Below are 20,644 nucleotides of genomic sequence, written 5' to 3' on the forward strand. Positions count from 1 at the left end.
AGTTTGTTAATGAAAGAGAAGAATGGCCAGGGTAGAACCTTAGGGGTTTTTTTTTTCATTGAAAGATGTGTGGGCTAAGAAAAGGAAGATCCTATTTTAACTTTAAAGAATATGTTTGACAAAAAGTATTAGAATCAAAGGCACCAAAGTGTTGTCATTGTTATACAATCTATCCAGAATCCATGGTGTTTTAAGGTTAAGAGATGGTGTTGCTGAATGTAGCTTGAGAGTTGGATATAAATGACTTTTTCTAGCATCTTGCCAAGAAGTGGGTAGGATAGAAATAAGAAAAAATTGTGAGGCAGGTTTAGATTGCTTAAGGGGGGGGGGGGGGTAAACGTGTACTGTTGTATAGATGTCTGGCATTATATTTTTCAGGTAAAGGTTAAACGTGATGCATTGGTTGGACTTAGAAATTCCATGCAGTGGTAGATAAACCAAAGAAAATGTGGTCTGAGATGGGGGGTGTCTGTGGGCATGTTTTCAACTAGATTACTGAGATTTTATGAAGTAGAGGGGGAAGATGAAGGGTCTGTAGGAGAGTGGAGGGGAGGGAAGTGGAGATGCTGCTGATTGTTTGGGGTAGAAGACTAAATTCTCCAGCAAGGTCACACTAGGTTGCGTGGTCCTTCATTAGTGTGGATTAAGTTGAGACAGGATTTCCATCCAGTAAACAGACAGAGACCTAGTGTCAGAAGTGTTTGGGTTTATTTAAGAGAGAAAGTTGTGTGGTTTTGGGATGCTTTGCTTTCCTTTGTATGAACTGTTAAGCAATTTCCAGACTACAGTAAAGGTAGTATGGTTATCGGGCTGGATTATGTTTCCATGACTGCCAGGCTTCATCCTTTAGCTTGAGGAGAGATTTTAAGCTTTTTTTGGTGAGATGTGGGGTGGGTTCTTGTTTAAAAGTACATTAAATAGTGGCATATGTTCAGTTTGGTGATATTTTATGGGGGTTGAAGGAGATCACTTTTGGGGCGGGGGGTTAGAGACTGATTGCTGATCTGAAATATGACTGGTAAAGTGATCACTGAATGTAGAGTGAAGAAGAAAATGTTTGACATTGGATAGTTCATTGGAGATTAGCAGATGAATAGGTGGGCGGGGTGTGAGTAGCTGCAAAAGACCCTTGTTAGCTAGAAATTTGGAAATGTCATTTGAGAGGGGACCTGATGTTGAAATCTCCCCAGGATAATCGGATTTTTTTTTTTCACTCATTTAATCACCTGAGAGTGTATCTGATTTACTTTTTCCTCTAAATTACTGGAAACCGTCTCCTGTTTGAGAGCAGAAACTTGAACTCCTTTTTTCTAGGCAGCTGCAAGATTTTTACCCCCTTTTTCTGAGTGATTTTCTCTTACTGTCTCCAAGGTTGTTTGTTGGCATCCGGACAATGCAATTACTAGCCAGTAACTGTATTTGCCCAAAATAGTTTACTGGCATTTTTCATAGTTTCCTTTACTCACAGAGAGAAAGCTCTAATCATCTTAAGTGTGCAGCCATCTTGGAATTTTGTGACAGTATATTTTAACGAAAATCATTTTTTCATCTGAGTACTGTCAGATGTGTTTTGGAACACGTCTCTGTGCAGACATTACTGCTGTACCGAAAGCTGCATCACTGTCATCTGTTATCAAGTACCATGTCCATGCGGGTTGACTTAACTGCTGACTAGGGATGCTGCAATAACTGCTGTTCTTCTGTCAACCTCTGTTGCACTGCTAAGCACATTCTTTGGTATTATTTAATGCCATTCACATAATGCTTTTTAATAAATGGCTTGAGTGAATAGAAGTACAGCAGAAGAGGTAAAAATAACTTCTTGTAAATATACAGAACAAACACCTGCACAATGTGTAATCAAGCCATTTCCCTTTGTACTGTGCTTGTTAAATACGTATTTCTTTCCGGTCCCATCTGTTTTTAGATTGTCTAAAATCAGCCCCTATTCATGCCCAGTTTGAACACACACACTGTAGAAAAATACATATACCACAGAATAAAATATTTATGTAGGGGCAGAAATTCCCCAAATCATATTACCACTGGAGAAGTATCAAGATGATGTGTGGATTCCCCAAAGGTAATCTTTATTTAACGTAATGCATTTGTCACAACATCATTCAACAAGATGTGCTGTGTCATAGCAGATAGTAATGAAAAGAGATTGCCTTTGTACCATTAGAAACATTACATTTTTTTCCAGTGTGGTTAAAACTGAGTTGCTTTTGTGCAATCACTGTATTTTTGAGTATTAGTTTAAACTCATTTCTGTACACATTCAGTAAATTTCTTGAAATTAAAAATTAATTTCTTCCTTTATAGGTTCACTTTATATATCTTCAGGCAGCATTCATTTTGAAAAACTAACTGCAAAGAAAGAAAATGAGAAATGAAATGCTGAGGAAAAGAGCATAGTCCCAGCTAAGTTGACCAATGCTGTGAAATAACCCCAGCAACAGCCAAAGTATTGCTGAACTGTCATTCATGTGACATCCTATGGACAATTGTTACTGAACATTTCTCTTTGATAAATGCATATATTTATATATACATCTAACTGTGGTAAGGTACTTTTTTAAAGGTTTTTTTCTAAAGTCTGTGGAGCAATGTTATTGGCCTGCAGAATGTAACCTGAAGTAAAAGTGTTATCATTTGGATTCTTTGCACTTTGTTTCTGAAATAATTCAGTATCTGTGTTGCTCTGTTATTTAAGACTTGAATAAAGTCCTCTTCCAGTAGTGCGTACGTGCACTGCAAATTTACTTTTAACATTGCTGCTACTTGCATCAAATTTAGCACATGCATTAGTGTGCAGTATTTCATTTTTCATTATCATGAAAATTAATATTGTTACAGGAACGTTTGAGACTTGTAAATATTTTGCAATTAAGCTCTTTTACAGGAGGTTATTCAGCTTCTATATTGCTGGGACTTAAATTTGATTAATTTTTTTGAGTTTTAAGTTGCAGTTAACATATACTTTTCTGTCATTTAAATTGTGTAGTATAAAACTACTCTTAAAAATGTTCCCATTGACCTTTTAATGTACTAATTAAGATTCAGTAATTTGTTTCTAAAGTGTTAGCTGTCTCATGAATCTTGAAATGCTTGCAATTTTCAGAAGCCATATCAAATATTTGAGTTGTGTTATTTTGGTGAGGATACTTTTATATTCTTGCTGATGTATGGAAGTTAACTGCTGTATGTATATTTTTGTACTTTGGCAAATAAAGTGACCTTAAACCATGAACTTGTAGATTATGGTGCAGATGCAGTAAACTCTGTGTAGGCTACACTCAGAGCCTACACAGAGTTTACATCTTACTGCAGTGGTGCTCAGTGGGTGGCAGCGCGTAATGCATATTAATGAGGCACGGTGCACCTAAGCAAGGTTTCGTGGCTCGCAGCAGTTTTGCTGGCAGCAAAATCTTGTCTGAGAACAACAGTATCATCAATTCCATATAAAGGAGAGCACATAAGGTCCACATATTTGCATGGCATTCCACAATGATCACCAGGGGTGTACACGTTCTGAAACTCTTAGAACACGAGATATGGACAAAAGCCATAAATAATGTGGGGGAAAAGGATGAATACTAGGGACACACATTAAATATTTGCTCTTACAAACTTACAAAGTTGATAGAATGACAGGTTTTGCATTTGCGTGAATTTTTCAGAAGGGTATGAAGTCTGAGACCATAGTTCTTAACATCTTAGCACAAAGAACCTGGACAAAGCCCCAAAATTAAGGACAAATTTTAAATGTTGCTCAACACATTAAATATTTGCTCTTACAAACTTACAAAGTTGATAGAATTACAGGTTTTGCATTTGCGTGAATTTTTCAGAAGGGTATGAAGTCTGAGACCATAGTTCTTAACATCTTAGCACAAAGAACCTGGACAAAGCCCCAAAATTAAGGACAAATTTTAAATTTTGCTCTTATAAACTTGAAAATTTGCGATAAAATGTTGTTACCATGCATTTTCTGAAAGATATGAAGTCTGAAACTCAAATGTATGTCACTGTTTAATATCTTTACAAGTAACCTACACACCTCCTGTCCAAACTCCTCACTGATACAATACGCAGACAACCCCAGTATATTATCTTGTGCTCTGATCATCTTCCCCATCTCCTTGCTATTACTCAAGATTCCCTCCTTTCAGTCGAAAAATATCTGACCAATAATCAGCTACTTCTCAGTCCTAAAAAACACAACTTCTGCTCTTCTTCCCCAAATCACTACAGCAACACAAAAATATCTTCACAGTATCATCTCTTAATAATACGCTTGGTCTCTGTTGAACCACATACTAAACTTCTGGGTAATCATAGATGACCAACTAAAGTTTGACATACATACATATTCAGCAAGCCATCAAAAAGACCCAGCAAAAACTTGGTCTCTTATTCAGGCATAAAAAAATACCTCAATATTAACGCCAAACATTCTCTTGCAGAGACTTTGCTTCTCCCAAGCTTACTCTATTTTCACCAGTATTCAATCCAATCTATTAGCTAAACTTGAAACCACCTACCACAAAATAGCTAGATTCGCTGCCAACCTTCCCTGTCGCTCTCACCACTCCATAGCTTTAAAAAAAAAACTACAATGGCTTGAGCTCCATAACCAATTCCTTCTTTCCCCAACTCCACCTCACACACAGCATCTTAAATCAATCCTCCTGCCCTCACGGACCTCATCACTCCCTACTCTCCTAAGAGTAACATGCGCAGCACAGACCTACACTTCTTAGATATCAACAAACCCAATAAAATACTGGCAAACTTTTATACAGCCACTCTGTCACCAATGCTTGGAACAAACTTCCTCTTTCTCCAAGAACAAATGGCAACTTCTTTAACTTCAAAAAAACTTTTAAATGACTAATTCCTGGGCCTGTCCTTGACCCACTCCCATTTAAACTACTCCCTCTCCTCTCCCCCTTCCCCTGTCAGCTCTCACACTTTACCACAGCTACTCATTTAAGGTCTTTATGATATTCTACCAAACTTGAATTTCTCTCCGATGGTAATTGTTAGAAGCTGTTTAAACCCTCAGTATTACTCTTGTATTCTAACATGTTCATTTATAAGTTGTAGTCTATTTCTCATGTGTGTGTGTATATATATATATATATATATATATATATATATATATATATATACTTGTATGTTAATATTGTGTGGTGTTTTGTTTTTTTATCTGTGGAGATTTTCTCCTTGAGTCTCCGCTGAAAAAGGGCTGTGCAGCCCAGTCAGACTAAATATAGTTAAGAAATGTCAAATAAGTAAATAAATATTTAGTGAATTCATTCATAAGTGATTTGCTGCAAATATCCAGAAAATCACAAATTTTATGAGGAACAAACCAAAAATATGAGAGAAAAATCTGGACATTCTGCGAAAATCTAAACATTTGAGAGGTATGTCTAAGACTGAAATGTCTGTCACTGTTGTCTCCCTTCAACCCTCAATACTTTAACAATGATTTGCCAGAAAAACACACTTGCATGAGAAATTGACCAAAATATGAGGTAAAATCTGGAGGTTCTGTAAAAAATCTGTACAGTTGAGGGGGGTAGCCTTTACAAATAGCTGTCATTTTGTTAGTGCAACATATCTGCACAGAGGCCAACTTAATGAGAGGACAAATAACCAGTAATAGGGACAGATTTGAACTAGATGTCACTTGGGAATGTGTTTGAATGTAAATCTCTCAATCTCTTGGAGCGAGAAATGTGGTTAAGGCCATGAAATTGGGCGACAAAGGGCCAGAAATAAGGACAGATTAATATTCCAAGTCTAAACTTATGAAGTTGATAGAATATGTAGGTTGTACATTATCATGAACTTTCTGAAGAGCATGAAGTTTGAAACTCAAATGTCAGTCATCAGTTATTGACTGGATTCTGCTATGACATGCCAATGATTTGCCATGAAAACCAACGTGTTATGAGGAAAAGATCACAAATATGAGAGAACTGGACATTCTGCACAGGTCAGGACAGTTCAGAGGTATGCACCTAAGTTTCTGTAATATTGAGTGACATTAGTCCAGAAGCCACATATTTGATAAGGAAGACATCTGGACATCCTGGGAATACCTGGACAGTTGAGAAATATGAAAGGTGAAGTATATGGTCCAAACACAGTACAGGACAGTGTACCTACAGTCCATAGTATTGTGATATCCCGTTCCTGGTATTCTGTACTGAAGATGTGTTAATGATCTGTAACAGGACATGGGACTACCATGTAAAATGATCACTCAGGGGAAGTGTGTGTATTGAATAGGGAGGAATAAACATGGGGAAAGAGTACAAGTGAAACTCCTGCATGTTCTGCAGAGGAGGGAATGTCAGTGGAAGATGGTTGTAGAAGCAACACCATTCATATATGTATATGGTACAGTGTGGACTGTACAGTGAAAATGTGTCAATTGTGACTGGCACACAAGGTGACATAATAGGGGAGGATGTGTGTGTGAGATAAGCATCCTAACATAAATAATACAGAGGATATATATCCGGGATCTGACATACAATTTAGGTAGGGTGCATATTGGGAAGCTGTGCAAACTGATATACCTGAATATATGAGTGTACTCTCACCAGAGGTCTCCAGCATGGTGGCCACAGGTAGATCATTTGTTTATTTTATTTGGCATTTGTTTACCGGGAAAGTCTGAATGGGTGCAAGACCTATTTTCACTCGAGGCCCCGGGGTTGGCGGCTCCATAAGTAATACCAGACAGATTAGACAGCTACCAAAGAAAATGCAAAACAATATCAAAGCATACATAGCTGATAATGATACAACTACAAGAAGAGAGCTGAAAATACCACAAGTAATACAGACAAATTAGACCGTTGCAAAAGAAGACATGAAACAGTATCAAGTCTTAGATGGCGAATAGTGATATAGTTATAAGCAGAGAGCTGAAAATACCTGGGTGGAAAACGTTTTTCAAAGTTCATGAACTTAATGTAATTACTGATTAATGAACTTAAAATGTTATGTGAGAGAGTTTAGAAAGCTAGAACTGATGTGGACAGAAATTAGGGTAGCGTGGATGCTGGAAAACACATGACACCACACCAGACAAAATTGGGAAGTTCTTTACTGATGTCTCCGGGACCTCGGCTTATACTAACAGAATGGTTATACAGTATTTGGATTTGGAGTTTTACATCAATGAGTTTTTTTAAAGTGGTGTTTCGACAGTTTGTTAAGAGAACTGCTGCCAACAATTTTTTGGCAGCAGATAGTATGCACACCCTACGCCCCACATTTAATAGCTTCTTTGCCTTATGGAGAATATCTTTGCATAGCCAGTAACACTTCTAATAAAGAGGAACTGAAAAATGAATTTGATAAAGTAAGGAACAGGCTGAGCTCTAGGGGATACTTGAGTAGTGTGTTGAGTTCAGCAGAGAATAAAGTTAAAAGGAGGTTGGGGTTAGCACATCAAAAAGACAACATCATCACTGGGACAACGGGGCATATTAAGCAGGTTACGGAGAAAGATAAGGATCAGGAAGCTTTTATTTTATGTGAATAAGTTTTCTCCTTTCTCTGATACACTGAGGACGTTAGTTCTGAGATGTTGGGCCATAGTTTACAGTGATAAATATGGCAAAATCTTTCCTAAGAAAGTTATATATTCTTACAGTAGAGCTAAGAATTTAAAAGAACTATTGTCCATAGGTATATTGGACAACGAACAAGGGAAGAAAGGAAGTTACCCGTGTGGAAATTGTATAGTGTGTAAGAAAATTAAAAATCTACATGGCATGAACATCAGTGGAAAGACGTACACTGCAAGGGAGTTTTAGAACTGTCGTAATAGAAGAGTAGTTTATATTATTGGTTGCAGATGCAGCCCAACCATGTGGTATGTAGGGCAGACTAAAAGAGCTGTCAAAAAAAGACTCATGGAGCATTTGGGGGACATCAGAAGGGCAAAGATGGACAAGTCCTGTTGTGGAACATTTCATCGAGGCCCATGCGGGCTCTGAGGAAACTTTCTTTTTTGGTGTGCTAACTAGACCTAAATCACAGAGGGACGGACCAACAGCAGGAAATTTGACTTTACTGGAAACAGAATGCATTATTAACTTCAGAACTTTATATTCTAGGGGTTAAAAGAGGAATTGGATTTGAACATTAATAGTCAATCATAGAATGCATATGTATTTTCACTAGGGAGAGTTATTGTATATAACCATATTCAGTGTAATGATGTGTGTCTACATTTTCCCTCCAGCATTGTGACTCAGTAGGGGTATGAACAGGACAAGGTTTGGCATAATATTGAAGGTCATACTTTTTAGTATGTTTTTTCCACTACACTTATTTATATTGGCATTAGAATGTGTATTTACGTTTTAAACATGTGCTTCAATACATGCATAAATTTTAAAAATCAAGATTGAGGGGTTTTAACAATGTGGAATAATAATATTAATAATAATTGAGGTATGCAATGAGTAACACATGTATTTGAAAATGTCAATTGTCTGTGTCTATATGTATGAGCTCTTTAAGAACAGGATCATTTCCTTATTGCTCGATTGTCACTTTGGAGATTTGAATTATATAAATGGATGCTGCTTGATGTAAAAATGTATTCCTTGAAGGCGTTAGTTGATTTACTGGAGATGTCAGTAAAGAATTTCACAATTTTTTTCTGGTGTGGTGTCGTGTGTTTTTTTTTTTTGGATATTTGAGATTATCGTGTGTTTTTTGCTAGAGTGGATGCAGGGTTAGCTACCGAGAGTGCCGAGGTTACAGAATGAGCCTGGCTAAGTCTGTAAAATGTAGCTAGAGGAAAGATGAGCTAATGGGAGTAATAAGTAGAAGGGTAAAAAAGCAGAAGGACCAGGGGTAAGAAGAGGGTAGCTAGTCCGGTCTGGAGCGTGGGCATAACCAGTTTATTGTATAAGTGGCTTTTGACGTGGTTTTTTTTTTTTTTTTTTTTTTTTTAAGTGGATAGTGTTCATTGTAGATCTGATAGTAAGTAGGAGAGCATTCGAAATTTTGGCTGTGTGATATGGTTAGTGAGTTTCTTGCAGTATTATTGGCTTTAGATATTTAAAGAAATGATTTATTGGTGAAATGCAATACATGATTATTGGAGTACAGTTGCAGTATGTTTTATAGGACAGAGTTTTTCCAGGCTGTTGTAGTGGGTCTACTTCAGTAGACTGAAATACCACTTACTCGACTTTCAGAACTTCTAGATGAGAAACCCAAAACTCCAGAAGGCCGACCGCTCAGAACACCGACAGATCACTATGGGTAAGTAACCACTTGGCCAGTATGTTGACCTTTGCCCCTTACCTCCGCGGTAGGTCGATCTCGGAGTTGATATATTTAGTTGGGGGGAGTGCTTCTGTTTTAGTGTGTTTGCGGGGTTGGGCAAGGTTAATTATTCATAGTGCTCTGTTGGTGTTCCGAGCTGTCGGTCTTCTGGAGTTTCAGGTTTCTCTTCTCCGTGTTTTGAAAGTCAGATAAGTGGCATTTCGATCTACTAAGTAGACTTGCTGTAGTATGCGAGTCCCAGGCAGGTATGTTCCTATCCTTAAGCAGCATTTTACCATCATCCTGAATAATGCCTCAATAATGTGAAGTTGTTCAATCTCACCGTTCATGCTTCACTGATGGGTTCGGAGCCGGTCCCTTGGCTCCGACAAGGCCTTTAGCAAGCTCAAGGCTTTCCAGTTGCTCGAGACCCAGCCTCTTATCCCATAATGCACTGCTGGAATTACCTCAGATCTAGTTTGCCACGCCACGGATCTCGGTGGTTTCAGCTTCCTCGAGCCTAAACCTTCATAGATTATTCAAAAAAATCACAATTTTTTTTTTACTTTTCTTCTGTTAGAATTCTATATACTTATAGTTCACTTGTTAGGATAGTTTTTATAGCCCCCCTTCCCTGTTAATACTATACTTGGTGTGTTTTTTCATAGTGGCCTCGTGTTGGCCTACTTCTAGTAGTAGTGTGCATTGGTAGTTAGATTAAAGTTTTAGTATTAGTTTGAGTGCTTAATACTATTTAGCTAATTTTGGCCCCCTTTTCTTTTGGACCATTGTTTGTGTTTATTGGTGGTTGTGTTCCTATCACTACTAGCTAACATTTGACTCGTTGTGGATATTGGACATGTCTGAGAAAAAACAAAAGCATCCTAAGTCTGGGTTCAAAAAATGCCCAGACTGCTGACAAAAGATGTCCGTTGCTGATACTCATGTGCAACGTGTATACTGTCTAGGAGCTCTTCAGTTGCAAAAGTCATGCAGCATATGTCACTCTTTTTCTTCCAGGGTTATATTGGAAAGGAAGAGGAAATTGGACAGGGGTTTACTAAAACACCCCTTTGTCGAGGCTTTGAGTGACCACGATGGGGCCAGTATGTTCTCTCGTTCTTCCCAATCCTCAGGAGACTCAAAAACCACAAAAAAATCTTAAGAAAAGTGAGGATGCTGGGTCATCTGCCCCACAGTTCTCGGAGCCGTGTCCCTTCTCTGTTCCGGTCAACTGTTCTGGAGCCTGTATCAGAGTTGCCATCATCTCCTATTCTCCATGCACCGTCTGTGCACTCGTCTATGTCTTGTGTTAGTCTTTCTGATCTGGACATGGACCGACTGGTACAGAAGCTGTTAAGGGCACCAGGCCTAGCTAAATTGCTATTGGCTCCGACCCTGGCGTCAGAACTGAAGACCATTACCCCAGAATTGACTGCTGCTCCTCCTAGCTGTACTGGGCCTTTGGAGCCAGAGGAGGCTGACATGATCATCGAAGAGCCCTTGGAGCCAACACCTGCTCCAGTGTTCCATCTAGTTGGACATCCTCGGTGCCAACCTGGGACTCTAGGAGCCAACATTCTCCTGTCTGGTCTGGGGAGGGTAGTCGCACGCACCGACTTGTCGGTGCCGACTCTTCCTCTCGGGGCTTCGGCTTGGATGAGCTTGGCTCCTACCTCGGGCTCGGAGCCTATGGCCTTGGTGCAGGAGGGGCTTGAGGTTCCTTCGACTCTTTCCCATCAGAGCCGTGATGCCTTTGAAACCACGAGGCGAGTATTGTCTCCCAAGACTTCCTCAATGTCAGGATTGGTCTCTTCTTCCCCTAAGGCGCCTGTGTCCGCTTCTGTTTCCATCGGCTCCAAGCGTAGAGACCCTGAGCCTCAGGTAGCCCCACTGGGCGCTCCCTGCTCTTCTGAGACTTCCCCAGATGTTCCCGCTGAGGAGGTTCCCAGAAAGTGTGCAAGAGAAGACACCCGGACTCCCCACAGGAGTCTTTGACATCTGACACTGACTTAGATGAGTCAGAAGGGTCCCCCCGATCCCCCTCTGAGGATATCTCCTTTGCAGAGATACTTGAGATCCTTAGGTAGAGGGGTGATTGGCATTCCAAGAACCCTACTGAGGATGATTCAGTTCTCCTGAAGGCTTTCTGTTCTCAACCTTCCACCTCTTGGGTGTCCTCCACCCTATGATGAGTTTATGGACCTGGTCTCTCGTAGGGCATGAGTCACCGGAATCTATGGAACCTGTCCCTAGGAGGCCTAACAAGTTAATTTCTGCCCCAGTAGATAAGTCCTTTTTGACCAAGGGAGTCCCTGTTGATGCCATGGTGGTGGCGGCAGCCACCAGAAAGGAAATGTCTGAGATGTCCTCGTCTATCCAGCCTCCTAACAGAGAGTCTAGGATTATGGATAGATATGGGAAATGCATATTTAGTTCAGTGACTTTCACACTTAGATCCCTGAACTGTTTGACACATTTTACCACACTGCAGAGAACTCTCCTTAAGGAGTTAGGAGTTGCTGTTCAGTGTACGGTAGCTGCAGGTGCTTCCAACAAAGTTGCCATCCAGCTTGCTATCCTAAATTCGATTGTAAACTCGTCCATGCGTCTCATATCGTATGCGACTGATGGCGCGAGTAGGGCGGCAGGTACAGGAGTTGCCCTTCGTAGACACTCCTGGATGCGCCTCTGTTCCTTCGCGGAGCCTTTCATGTCTTCATTTGTGAATACCCCGTTTGATGGCTCATCTCTTTTTGGGCCTAAAGTAAAGTGTAAGCAATAGGGAAAGATGGTCTGCCATAGGAGTCTGTTTTTCCACCCCCTACTCTGCCTTATCCCAGTGGCCAAAGGGGAGGGAAGATGTGGTTCTGAAAAGCCCAAGGAGCCTTCCAGGACACGTGCTTAAACCCCCTCTAGGGGCAGAGGAGGGGGTTATAATGGAAGAAGCCGCCCTCGCAGCAGAGCGGGTCCGCAACAGCAGGGTGACAGAGATCATTTTTATCTGGTCAGCCCTACCAGCTCTCCTGAGGAGAGGCCTGTCCTGCTCTGGAGGCAGTTGGGGGGGTCACTTATCTTTGTACCCTGAAGCCTGGCTGGACATAAAAGACAGATGTGTGCAAGGTATCATTTGTAGAGGGTATGTCATACTGTTCTCCTCTCCTCCCACCTCCGTCAGGCGAATCCTGGATGTTCCACCCAGTCACAGGGAACAAGCAACTATAGAGGTCCACAAGTTGCTAGAAAAAAGAGTCATCCCGCCAGTACCAACAGACCAAACAGGATTATGGACCTTACTCAAGATTCTTTTTGGTTCCAAAGAAAACAGGGGACTGGAGACCCATTTTGGACCTCAGCAGACTCAGCCAATTTGTCAAGAAAGAGAAGTTTGGTATGGTCACGCTTCAGTCCATACTTCACTTTTTAGGGAAAGACAATTGGATGTGCTCAATTGATCTGAAGGATGGTACTACCACATAAAGATGGCCAGGCCATCCAGGGATCATCTGCGTTTCCGTCTGGGAGCCAATCGCTATCAATTCTGAGTCATGCTCTTTGGTCTCAATACAGCCCCTAGAGTGTTCACAAAATGTATGGCAATGGTCACGGCTCACTTGAGGTGTCTAGTATTCCAGGTGTTTCCGTATCTAGACTATTGGCTCCTTACCTCCACCACCAGGCATCAACTGATTCAGGCAAGAGAATCCACTCTGACACTCTGCAACCACTTAGCCATTACTGTCAACTTAGAAAAGTCTGCCTTGTCACCATTGCGGCATATCGTCTTTATCGGGGCAGAGTTAGGCACTTCAACCACCACTCTGAGTCTACCTTTCGAGAGGGTTTCACTTCTTCGCCAACATGTCAACTTACTGGTGTCAAAAGACAGAGCTCCAGCAGTAGAGGTCTTAAAAGTACTGGGTCTCATGGCAGCAGCAATCTTAGCCATACCATTAGCAAGGATGCATATGCGGATTCTTCAATGCTACTGTTCACTCAATGGTCTTATTAGGAACTTCCAATGAAGCATATGATTTTGATAACAAATGTTTGCAAGAGAGACCTTCAGTGGTGGTTGACGTCAATCCATGTCACAATAGGACGTCCATTTGTACTACCCCCGCTGATGGCCACTGTGACAACGGACACTTCCCTGATAGGGGGGCATTTTCAGGGAAAGACTGCCCAAGGCACATGGAAGGATCAAGAATCACATGTGCATATCAATGTTCTAGAGATGAGAGCAGTACTTTCAGGACTCTCTTTCTCTAGGGACAATTGCAATTCAGACAGACATGTCAGTGATCTGGTATTTGAACAAACAGGGCGGGACCAAGCCTTACCCTCTTTGCTGAGAATCCCTCAGAGTTTGCCAGTGGGCTGTGTCATCCCAGCACTTTCTGTTGGCAGTGCACATCCCAGGAAGATCCAACGTGATAGCAGACAAACTGAGCAGGGCAATTTTGTTGCCACATGAGTGGTCCCTCAATCAGGACATTGCGGGCAGGGTTTTCCACAAATGGGGCCAGCCTTGCTGCAACCTTTTTCCAGTCACATCAACACCAAATGAAGAAGCTACTTCGCCCTGATTCCCACCTCCGGGACAGCCCCTGAGAGACGCACTCTTACACAATTGGCCCCTGGGTCTCCTATATGCATTTCCTCCAATATCAAGATTTTTACAGAAAGCAAAGTCGCTGGGAAGGACCATCATTCTCATAGCCCCCACATTGGCCTCTGCAGATTTGGTTCCCATTTCTTTATCATCATCTCTTGTAGGATCCATGGATTCTGGACACAGTTCCGCACCTTCTGACACATCTGTCAAGGGATCTCCACCCTTCATTGCAGTCCCTGATACTGACAGCTTGGCTGCTCCAGTTTCCCACATAGCCAGGCTTCACAACCTTTCTTATGACACGAGGCAAATCCTTTTGTCTTCTCACAAACCTTCCACCAGGAGATTATATCATAGTAAGTGGAAGAGATTTTCCATTTGGGCTTCCAGACAGAACATTGATCCTTTTCACGCTCCCTTGACATCTGTATTGGAATTCTTAACTGTTATCTTTAATGAAGGAGCGGCAGCGGCTACAATTCGGGTCCAGTTAGCTGTCCTATCTAATTTCCATCTTGGAGTACACTGACTAAATGTTGTGGCCCACAAGTTGTCAAAGGCTTTTCTTAAAGGGACCTTTCACATGAGGCCTCCAGTAATCCTTATTCCCCTCCTGGAATCTGAATTTCATGCTATCTCATGTAATCCTTCCCCCGTTTGAACCTGCATCATCTCGTGATCTCAAATATTTGTCGTGGAAAACCATTTTTCTAGTGCCCATTACTTCCACCAGCAGTGTCAGTGCTTCAAGCCTTGTCTATCACACCTCCTTATATAACTTTTCATGCTGATAGAGTATCTCTCAGGACAAATCCTTCCTTTTTACCTAAAGTTTATTCTAATATCAATCAAGTCATTGAATTGCCAGTCTTCTTCCCCAACCACTTCAACAAACTATAGAGTATACGCTGCACAAACTAGACGTTCATAGACAGCTCCGATATTATTTGGATAAGACAAAAGATTTTACAAAATCAGACCAACTATTTGTTTCCTTTTCTGAAGCCAGGAAAGGCAGACCGGTGGCTAAAACAACCCTTTCTAAGTGGCTATCTGATTGTATCAGCTGTGTTTATTCAGCAGCTAATATGCCCTTACTACACAGAATTAAAGCTCATTCAACCAGAGCAGTTTCCACATACTCTGCCTTTCAAGCCAAATTGCCCATTGACAACATCTGTGCTGCAGCCACTTGGTCTAAGCCTCATACCTTTATCACACATTACAAGCTGGATAAGGAATCCAGGGACAGGGTTTCCTTTGGTTTTATGGTCCTGAAGAATATACTCCCATGAGCCACCCAAGATTGAGGGTGCTGGGGATGCTACCCATCAGTGAAGAATGAACGGCGAGATTGAACAACTTCACATTAAGTTATGTACTCACCATAATGTTCCATGTGAGTTGTTCCATCTTGCCTGCATTCTCACCTCCCTCCCTCCATCCCCCACCTGGCTAACAGTTGACCTGTACATTGGCCTCATCCTGGTAATTCAATTCCTTCCTTTTTTTCCCCTCTCTTAGGAGAGTAGTCCTTTTACAAGGATACGGTACATGCAGCAAACAAGATCTGAGGTAATTCCAGCAGTGCATTATGGGATAAGGGGCTGGGTCTCGAGCAACTGGAAAACCTTGAGCTTGCTAACGGCCATGTCGGAGTCGAGGGATCGGCTCCGAACCCATCAGTGAAGAATGAAGGGTGAGGTGGAACAACTCACATGGAACGTTATGGTGAGTACATAACTTCTTAGTTTCTGGTGTCTTTCCAAGGGGATCCAGTACCTGACAGTCTGAGAAGACATGATCAACAGACCACAGTGCTTTGCTAGACATGGCCTGCATCTGTCTTCCTTGGACTTCAGGCTTCTGGCAAAGGCTCTTGCCTCCCCCATAGTTCCTTTTTTTATGTAATGCCATGAGGTCAAAACTACCAACTTGAAAATTTCATCAAAACACAAATTAAAGGTCATGCTGCTAAATGCTAGGAGTCTAACTGCACTCACTGCAAGCATTCTTAACCCCGGAAGGTGCTGACATTTGTGCGGTCACAGAAGCTTGGTTCAAAGCAGTGAAGAGCACCCCAGCCGTACCAGGTTACTTGTATCATACATTCAGACCCCAAACCATGGGCAGCAAAGCAAATGGAGGTGGAGTTGCAATATATATTAAAGACATGCACACCTCCAGGCCAGTGTGACGCACAGGAAATACTCCAGATGCAGTTAACCATTGAAAAGATCCCTGTTCAAATCATAGCTAGCTACAGGCACCACAGCTTTGACTCAAGATGCCCACTCCACCTATCTGAACTTGTTCAAATCTATCAAGATTCAACTTTTTACCCTGATCCTGGGTGACTTTACCCAACCATAGATTGGAATAACTACTAGTGCCAAAACACAAATGTCCAGAGATTCCCTGATTTCATCAATCCAAATGCCTTGGACCAGCTGATCAACACCCCCACAAGAGGTGATAATATTGTGGACTTGATATTAACCAAGATGAGTAACCACTGCACCATCCCTACAGTGTTATCCTTCTGGTTAGATCTGACCACAAAGCGGTCACTTTTAAAATCACCATCTCCCCTAAACCCCCCCCCCCCCAGCTAGGGTCAAACAAAAAACTTCTCCAAAGCTGATTACAACCTCCTGAGAGAAGGTATAAACATCTTCACAGCCCCTTCCCCTTCACAGGTACTGGCATATATGACCAAACCTACAACAAAGTACTATACGAGCATTTTATATAGCTGCATGGAATCAGGAATACTAGACAGGGCAAAATCTTCCTCCTCAAGAATGAGTAAACCTGTTTGGTGGGCATCTGCACTAAACTATAATAAAAGGAAAAAATTGCTATCCAGGACCAAGAAGGAGCCACTGGCTAATTGGAAGCAATCTCTCCTTCACTTGAACAAGCAAATAAGAGCTCTAGTGAAATCATGCAAACCAAACTTCAAGTCCAAACTGGCCACATCTACTAAAGACAGTTATAAGGACTTCTTCATATGTCCGCAGTCTCAAAGGAAGTGCACTCATCTGCTCAGAACTGATGGTGAAGCCACCATATACACAAACGCCGCAGATTTAGCCAACCTGCTGGCAGACAGGCTCAGTGAAAACTTCACCCCTCTGTCACCATCCGTAATTAATGACATCCTAGCACCTGCTCCCCTCCCCTTATCTCTAGGGAGCAAGTCATCACTGCCCCCTCAGAGGCAAAAAAGACAGCCTCCATGGGACCCGATAACATCCCAGGCTGCATCCTACATGAACTCGAACAGGGACTTGAAGCAGAATTAAGCACCCTTTCAACAAAAGTCTGAGTGCTGGCTTCATCCTAGCTAAGTGGAGGACAGCCACTGTCATCTCTTTGAACAAAGGTGGAGCATCCACCACCAGTAAATTATAGACACATCAGTCTAACTAGCCCAATCTGCAAGACCATGGAACGGATTTTCATGGACCTTATTAACAAGGACATTGGCAACTTCCAAACACTCGATCCCACACAGTTTGGTTTTGTCAAGTGAAGGTCATGCCTGTTGAATTTGGTCGAATACTGTGAGACAGTAACCAAAGCCATGGACCGTCTACCTTGACCTGGCCAAAGCCTTCGATACTGTTCCTCACTTGGGTATAATAGATAAACTCTCTCAAATAGGCATCATATCTGTATGTTACCAAATGGGTAGCAAACTGGATCACTGATAGAACCCAGTTAGTTAAAATAGGTGAAGCCACCACATGCAGTAGACACGTAACGAGTGGTGTACCCCAGGGAGCGGTCTTGGGGCCTCTGTTGTTTGGGATATAGTTTTCTGAGGTGCAGGCCCTAGTAATGTAGGCATCCTCCAAGAGGGTGTCACCCAAACAAATGAGTGGTGCCAGAAACATGGCCTCAAACTGAATGCCAAAAAAGATATCATCATTCCCTTTGGGGAGAGTGACGTCCCCACAAATTATTACATTAATAACAAGGTCCTAAGCACACAGTCAGTCGTGTGGGACGTGGGCACCCAGGTTGATAGCAAACTGAATTTTGACCACCATATTGCCTCTGTTATATGGAAAGCTTTCTACATGGCTCACCTCATTAGTAAGGGTATCTCATCCACAGACAAGGTGGGGTCATACCATTCCTATATTCTCCCCGTATAAAACCCATTATTGAGTACAGTGTCCCTTTCGGCGTGTACCTCACAAAGTAAATGCAGAAGCTGATGAGACCACAGAAATTCCCCACCAGGAGAATCCAGGTCCTCAAACATCTACCCTACAGAGATAGGCTAAAAGCCTTGTCCCTCTACTCAGTCTCATACAGCTGGCATACAAAGCAATCTTGATGGGATTGTTGCATATCCAAAAGTCTGTCTCCACTCGAGTAACCTACACATGGAACCTCAACCTGATCTGTGACATCAATAAGGCTTGTTGGCAGGACAGATTTGTGTCCCACAGACTCCCCTTGTGTAGAACAACCTCCTTCTCCATGTCAAGCAGATTACCTCATTAACTCAAGTGCAACCTGGATAACTGGATGGAGAACAGAAACTACACCCCTGGGATTCCACCTGTGTTGCTGCTGGACAGGTGTATCAGGTGCTGAATTGTCAGAACATGGGCTAAATTCTTGGCTAGGCTTGTAAGGGCCTTGGGGCCAATAGCTTAGTAACTTCCTATGATCCTAATCTGTGGGCCATTATGAGTTGGGTGTAGTGTAAGTCATTGGGTAGTTTAAGCCAGGGGAGGAGTTTTAGGGCTAGACAGTGGTGAGATCTGTGTATAGAATCTGTGTCTAATTTTTCTGATTTATTATAGCAGGTATTTCTAGTTTACTTATCTGTGTTTTTTTTTAATTGGTGAATATGGGTGAGGTATAGAGAGCAAATTGGTTCTAGTGATAGCAGCCTTAGTAAATTTTATTAGAAATTGCTTGCTTCTATATAGCATGCCTAGCTTTTTGTGTACTGTTTTCATTGTTTGTGATATGTGAATGTCAAATGTCATGTTATTGGCAGTTAGCACTCCAGAGTTTTGTTTGCACAGCAGAATTCGTTGTGTTTCCTAAAGAAGTGATGTAGAAGGCAGGAGTGGTATCTGTAGCTATATTGGGTTGGAATAGCATAGGTTTGGTTTTGTTTGGGTTGAGATGGGGTGAGCTTGAGGTCACTAGGACTCTACTGCAGAAAAGGTCTGTTCTGTTACGTCTTGCAATTGAAGTGTAGTGGCAGCACATATAAAGGTAGAATTGTCTGCATATTGGACAAGGAAGGCATAGTAAGTGGCAGTGTGCGAATTGTTAGTGAAGATAATGAAGAGTAAAGGACCTAGTATAGAGCCTTGAGGTACTCTCAGGGTAACAGGTAGTGGGGGGTACAGGTCATTCTGCCATTTTACAGTTGGCTGGCGATAAGATAGGTTTGGAACCAAGTAAGCACGGAGTGGCTAAGTTTTAGGTCAGAGAGTATAAATAGTTTTTAGTGTGAAACTGTATAAAATGCCTTGGAGAGATCTAAGAAGATGCCTGAGACTAGTTTCCCTTTGTTCCTGTGTTGATTGGTGATGTTGGTGAAGCTCATAAGGGCAGTTGTGGTGCTGTGTTTGCAGTGAAAACCATGTGTGTTAGCTAGTAAAATTGTTAAAGATAGTTCAAGAGTTGAATGTGTACATTTTTCTAATGTTTTGGATAGTGGGGATAAAATAGCTATAAGCCTATAGTTAGAAAGTTCGGTTGAGTCGCCTCCCTTGTGTAAAGGGATTATCTATGACAGTTTCCAAATAGAAGGAACTGGGTTTTCTGTGATGGACTGGTTGAGAGTGGAGATTGGGTAGGAGATGGCTTCAGCAGAAAGTTTCAGATATTCGGCTAAGGTATTGGCTGCTAGGGTAGTTGGTTTAAGTAGTTTTGTTGTTTTTTGATGATATCTGTTGAGACAGGCTGAAATGAAGAGGCATTGTTATTATGGTATGTTAAGGGCACAGTTGGAGAACTGTTGTGGGTGAGTGAGAATATGGATTCAGTCAAGTGTTAGTTGTGTTGTGATGCTATCTAGATTGTTAGAGATTGAGGGGGTTGGAGTTGAAACGTGACCAGGTTGAAGGAGGTTTTTAGTAGTTGACCAGAATTTTTGTGGGTAATTCAGGTGTTTTCTTTGTTTGTTATAGTAATAGTTCTTTTTGTCTAGTTTGATTTGATTTAGTTCTTTTTGTCTAGTTTGATTTGATTTTTAGCTTTGTTTCTGAGCTGGTGATATGAAAGTTGGCTTGTCTGAAATTTGTGTGCCATAGTTCCAAGGGTGTATCAATTAGTTTAAGTAGAGATCTTGTTTCCTTAGTTAGCCATGGGGCAAAGTAAGCTTTTATTATTATTATTCTGAATGGTGCTAATTTGTTCACTATGTTAAGGAAAGTGGAGTTAAAACCAATGGCAGCATTTAGAGGTAATTTTTTAGAAGGGTCCAATTACACATTTTGAGGGTGGATGTAAAGGTTTGGGGACTGAAATTTCTTTTGTTTTGAATTTGGCGATGTTCAATTTAAGAGGGTTACTACATTGCCTGGCTAGGTAGGTTGGAAGATGGTCACTGAGCACATCAGGAAGACAGCCAGAAAGAGAAGAGACGAGTGGATGGGTTTGCTAGTGTTGCTCATCTAGTCAGGATAAAATAGATGAATCTTTGTGGGTTCTGTTCAGGCAGCTTTA

At 41.6% G+C, this 20,644-nt stretch overlaps 1 protein-coding gene across 2 annotated transcripts in view; it reads left to right on the plus strand.

Annotated features, from left to right (window-relative positions):
• The window catches only part of LOC122798813, a 2,048,867-nt gene extending 2,045,614 nt beyond the window's left edge, over positions 1-3,253 (plus strand). For both annotated transcript variants that reach the window (XM_044067935.1, XM_044067936.1), the window contains exon 25: positions 2,326-3,253. In XM_044067935.1, the coding sequence (XP_043923870.1) occupies positions 2,326-2,396 (71 nt within the window). In that variant the 3' untranslated portion in view covers positions 2,397-3,253. The remainder of the gene's footprint in view (positions 1-2,325) is intronic.
• The last annotated feature ends 17,391 nt before the right edge of the window (positions 3,254-20,644 follow it).

This window comes from Protopterus annectens, chromosome 3.part1 (assembly GCF_019279795.1).
Source record: "Protopterus annectens isolate FY-2018-M chromosome 3.part1, PAN1.0, whole genome shotgun sequence".
In the NCBI taxonomy this organism is placed as follows: domain Eukaryota; kingdom Metazoa; phylum Chordata; order Ceratodontiformes; family Protopteridae; genus Protopterus; species Protopterus annectens.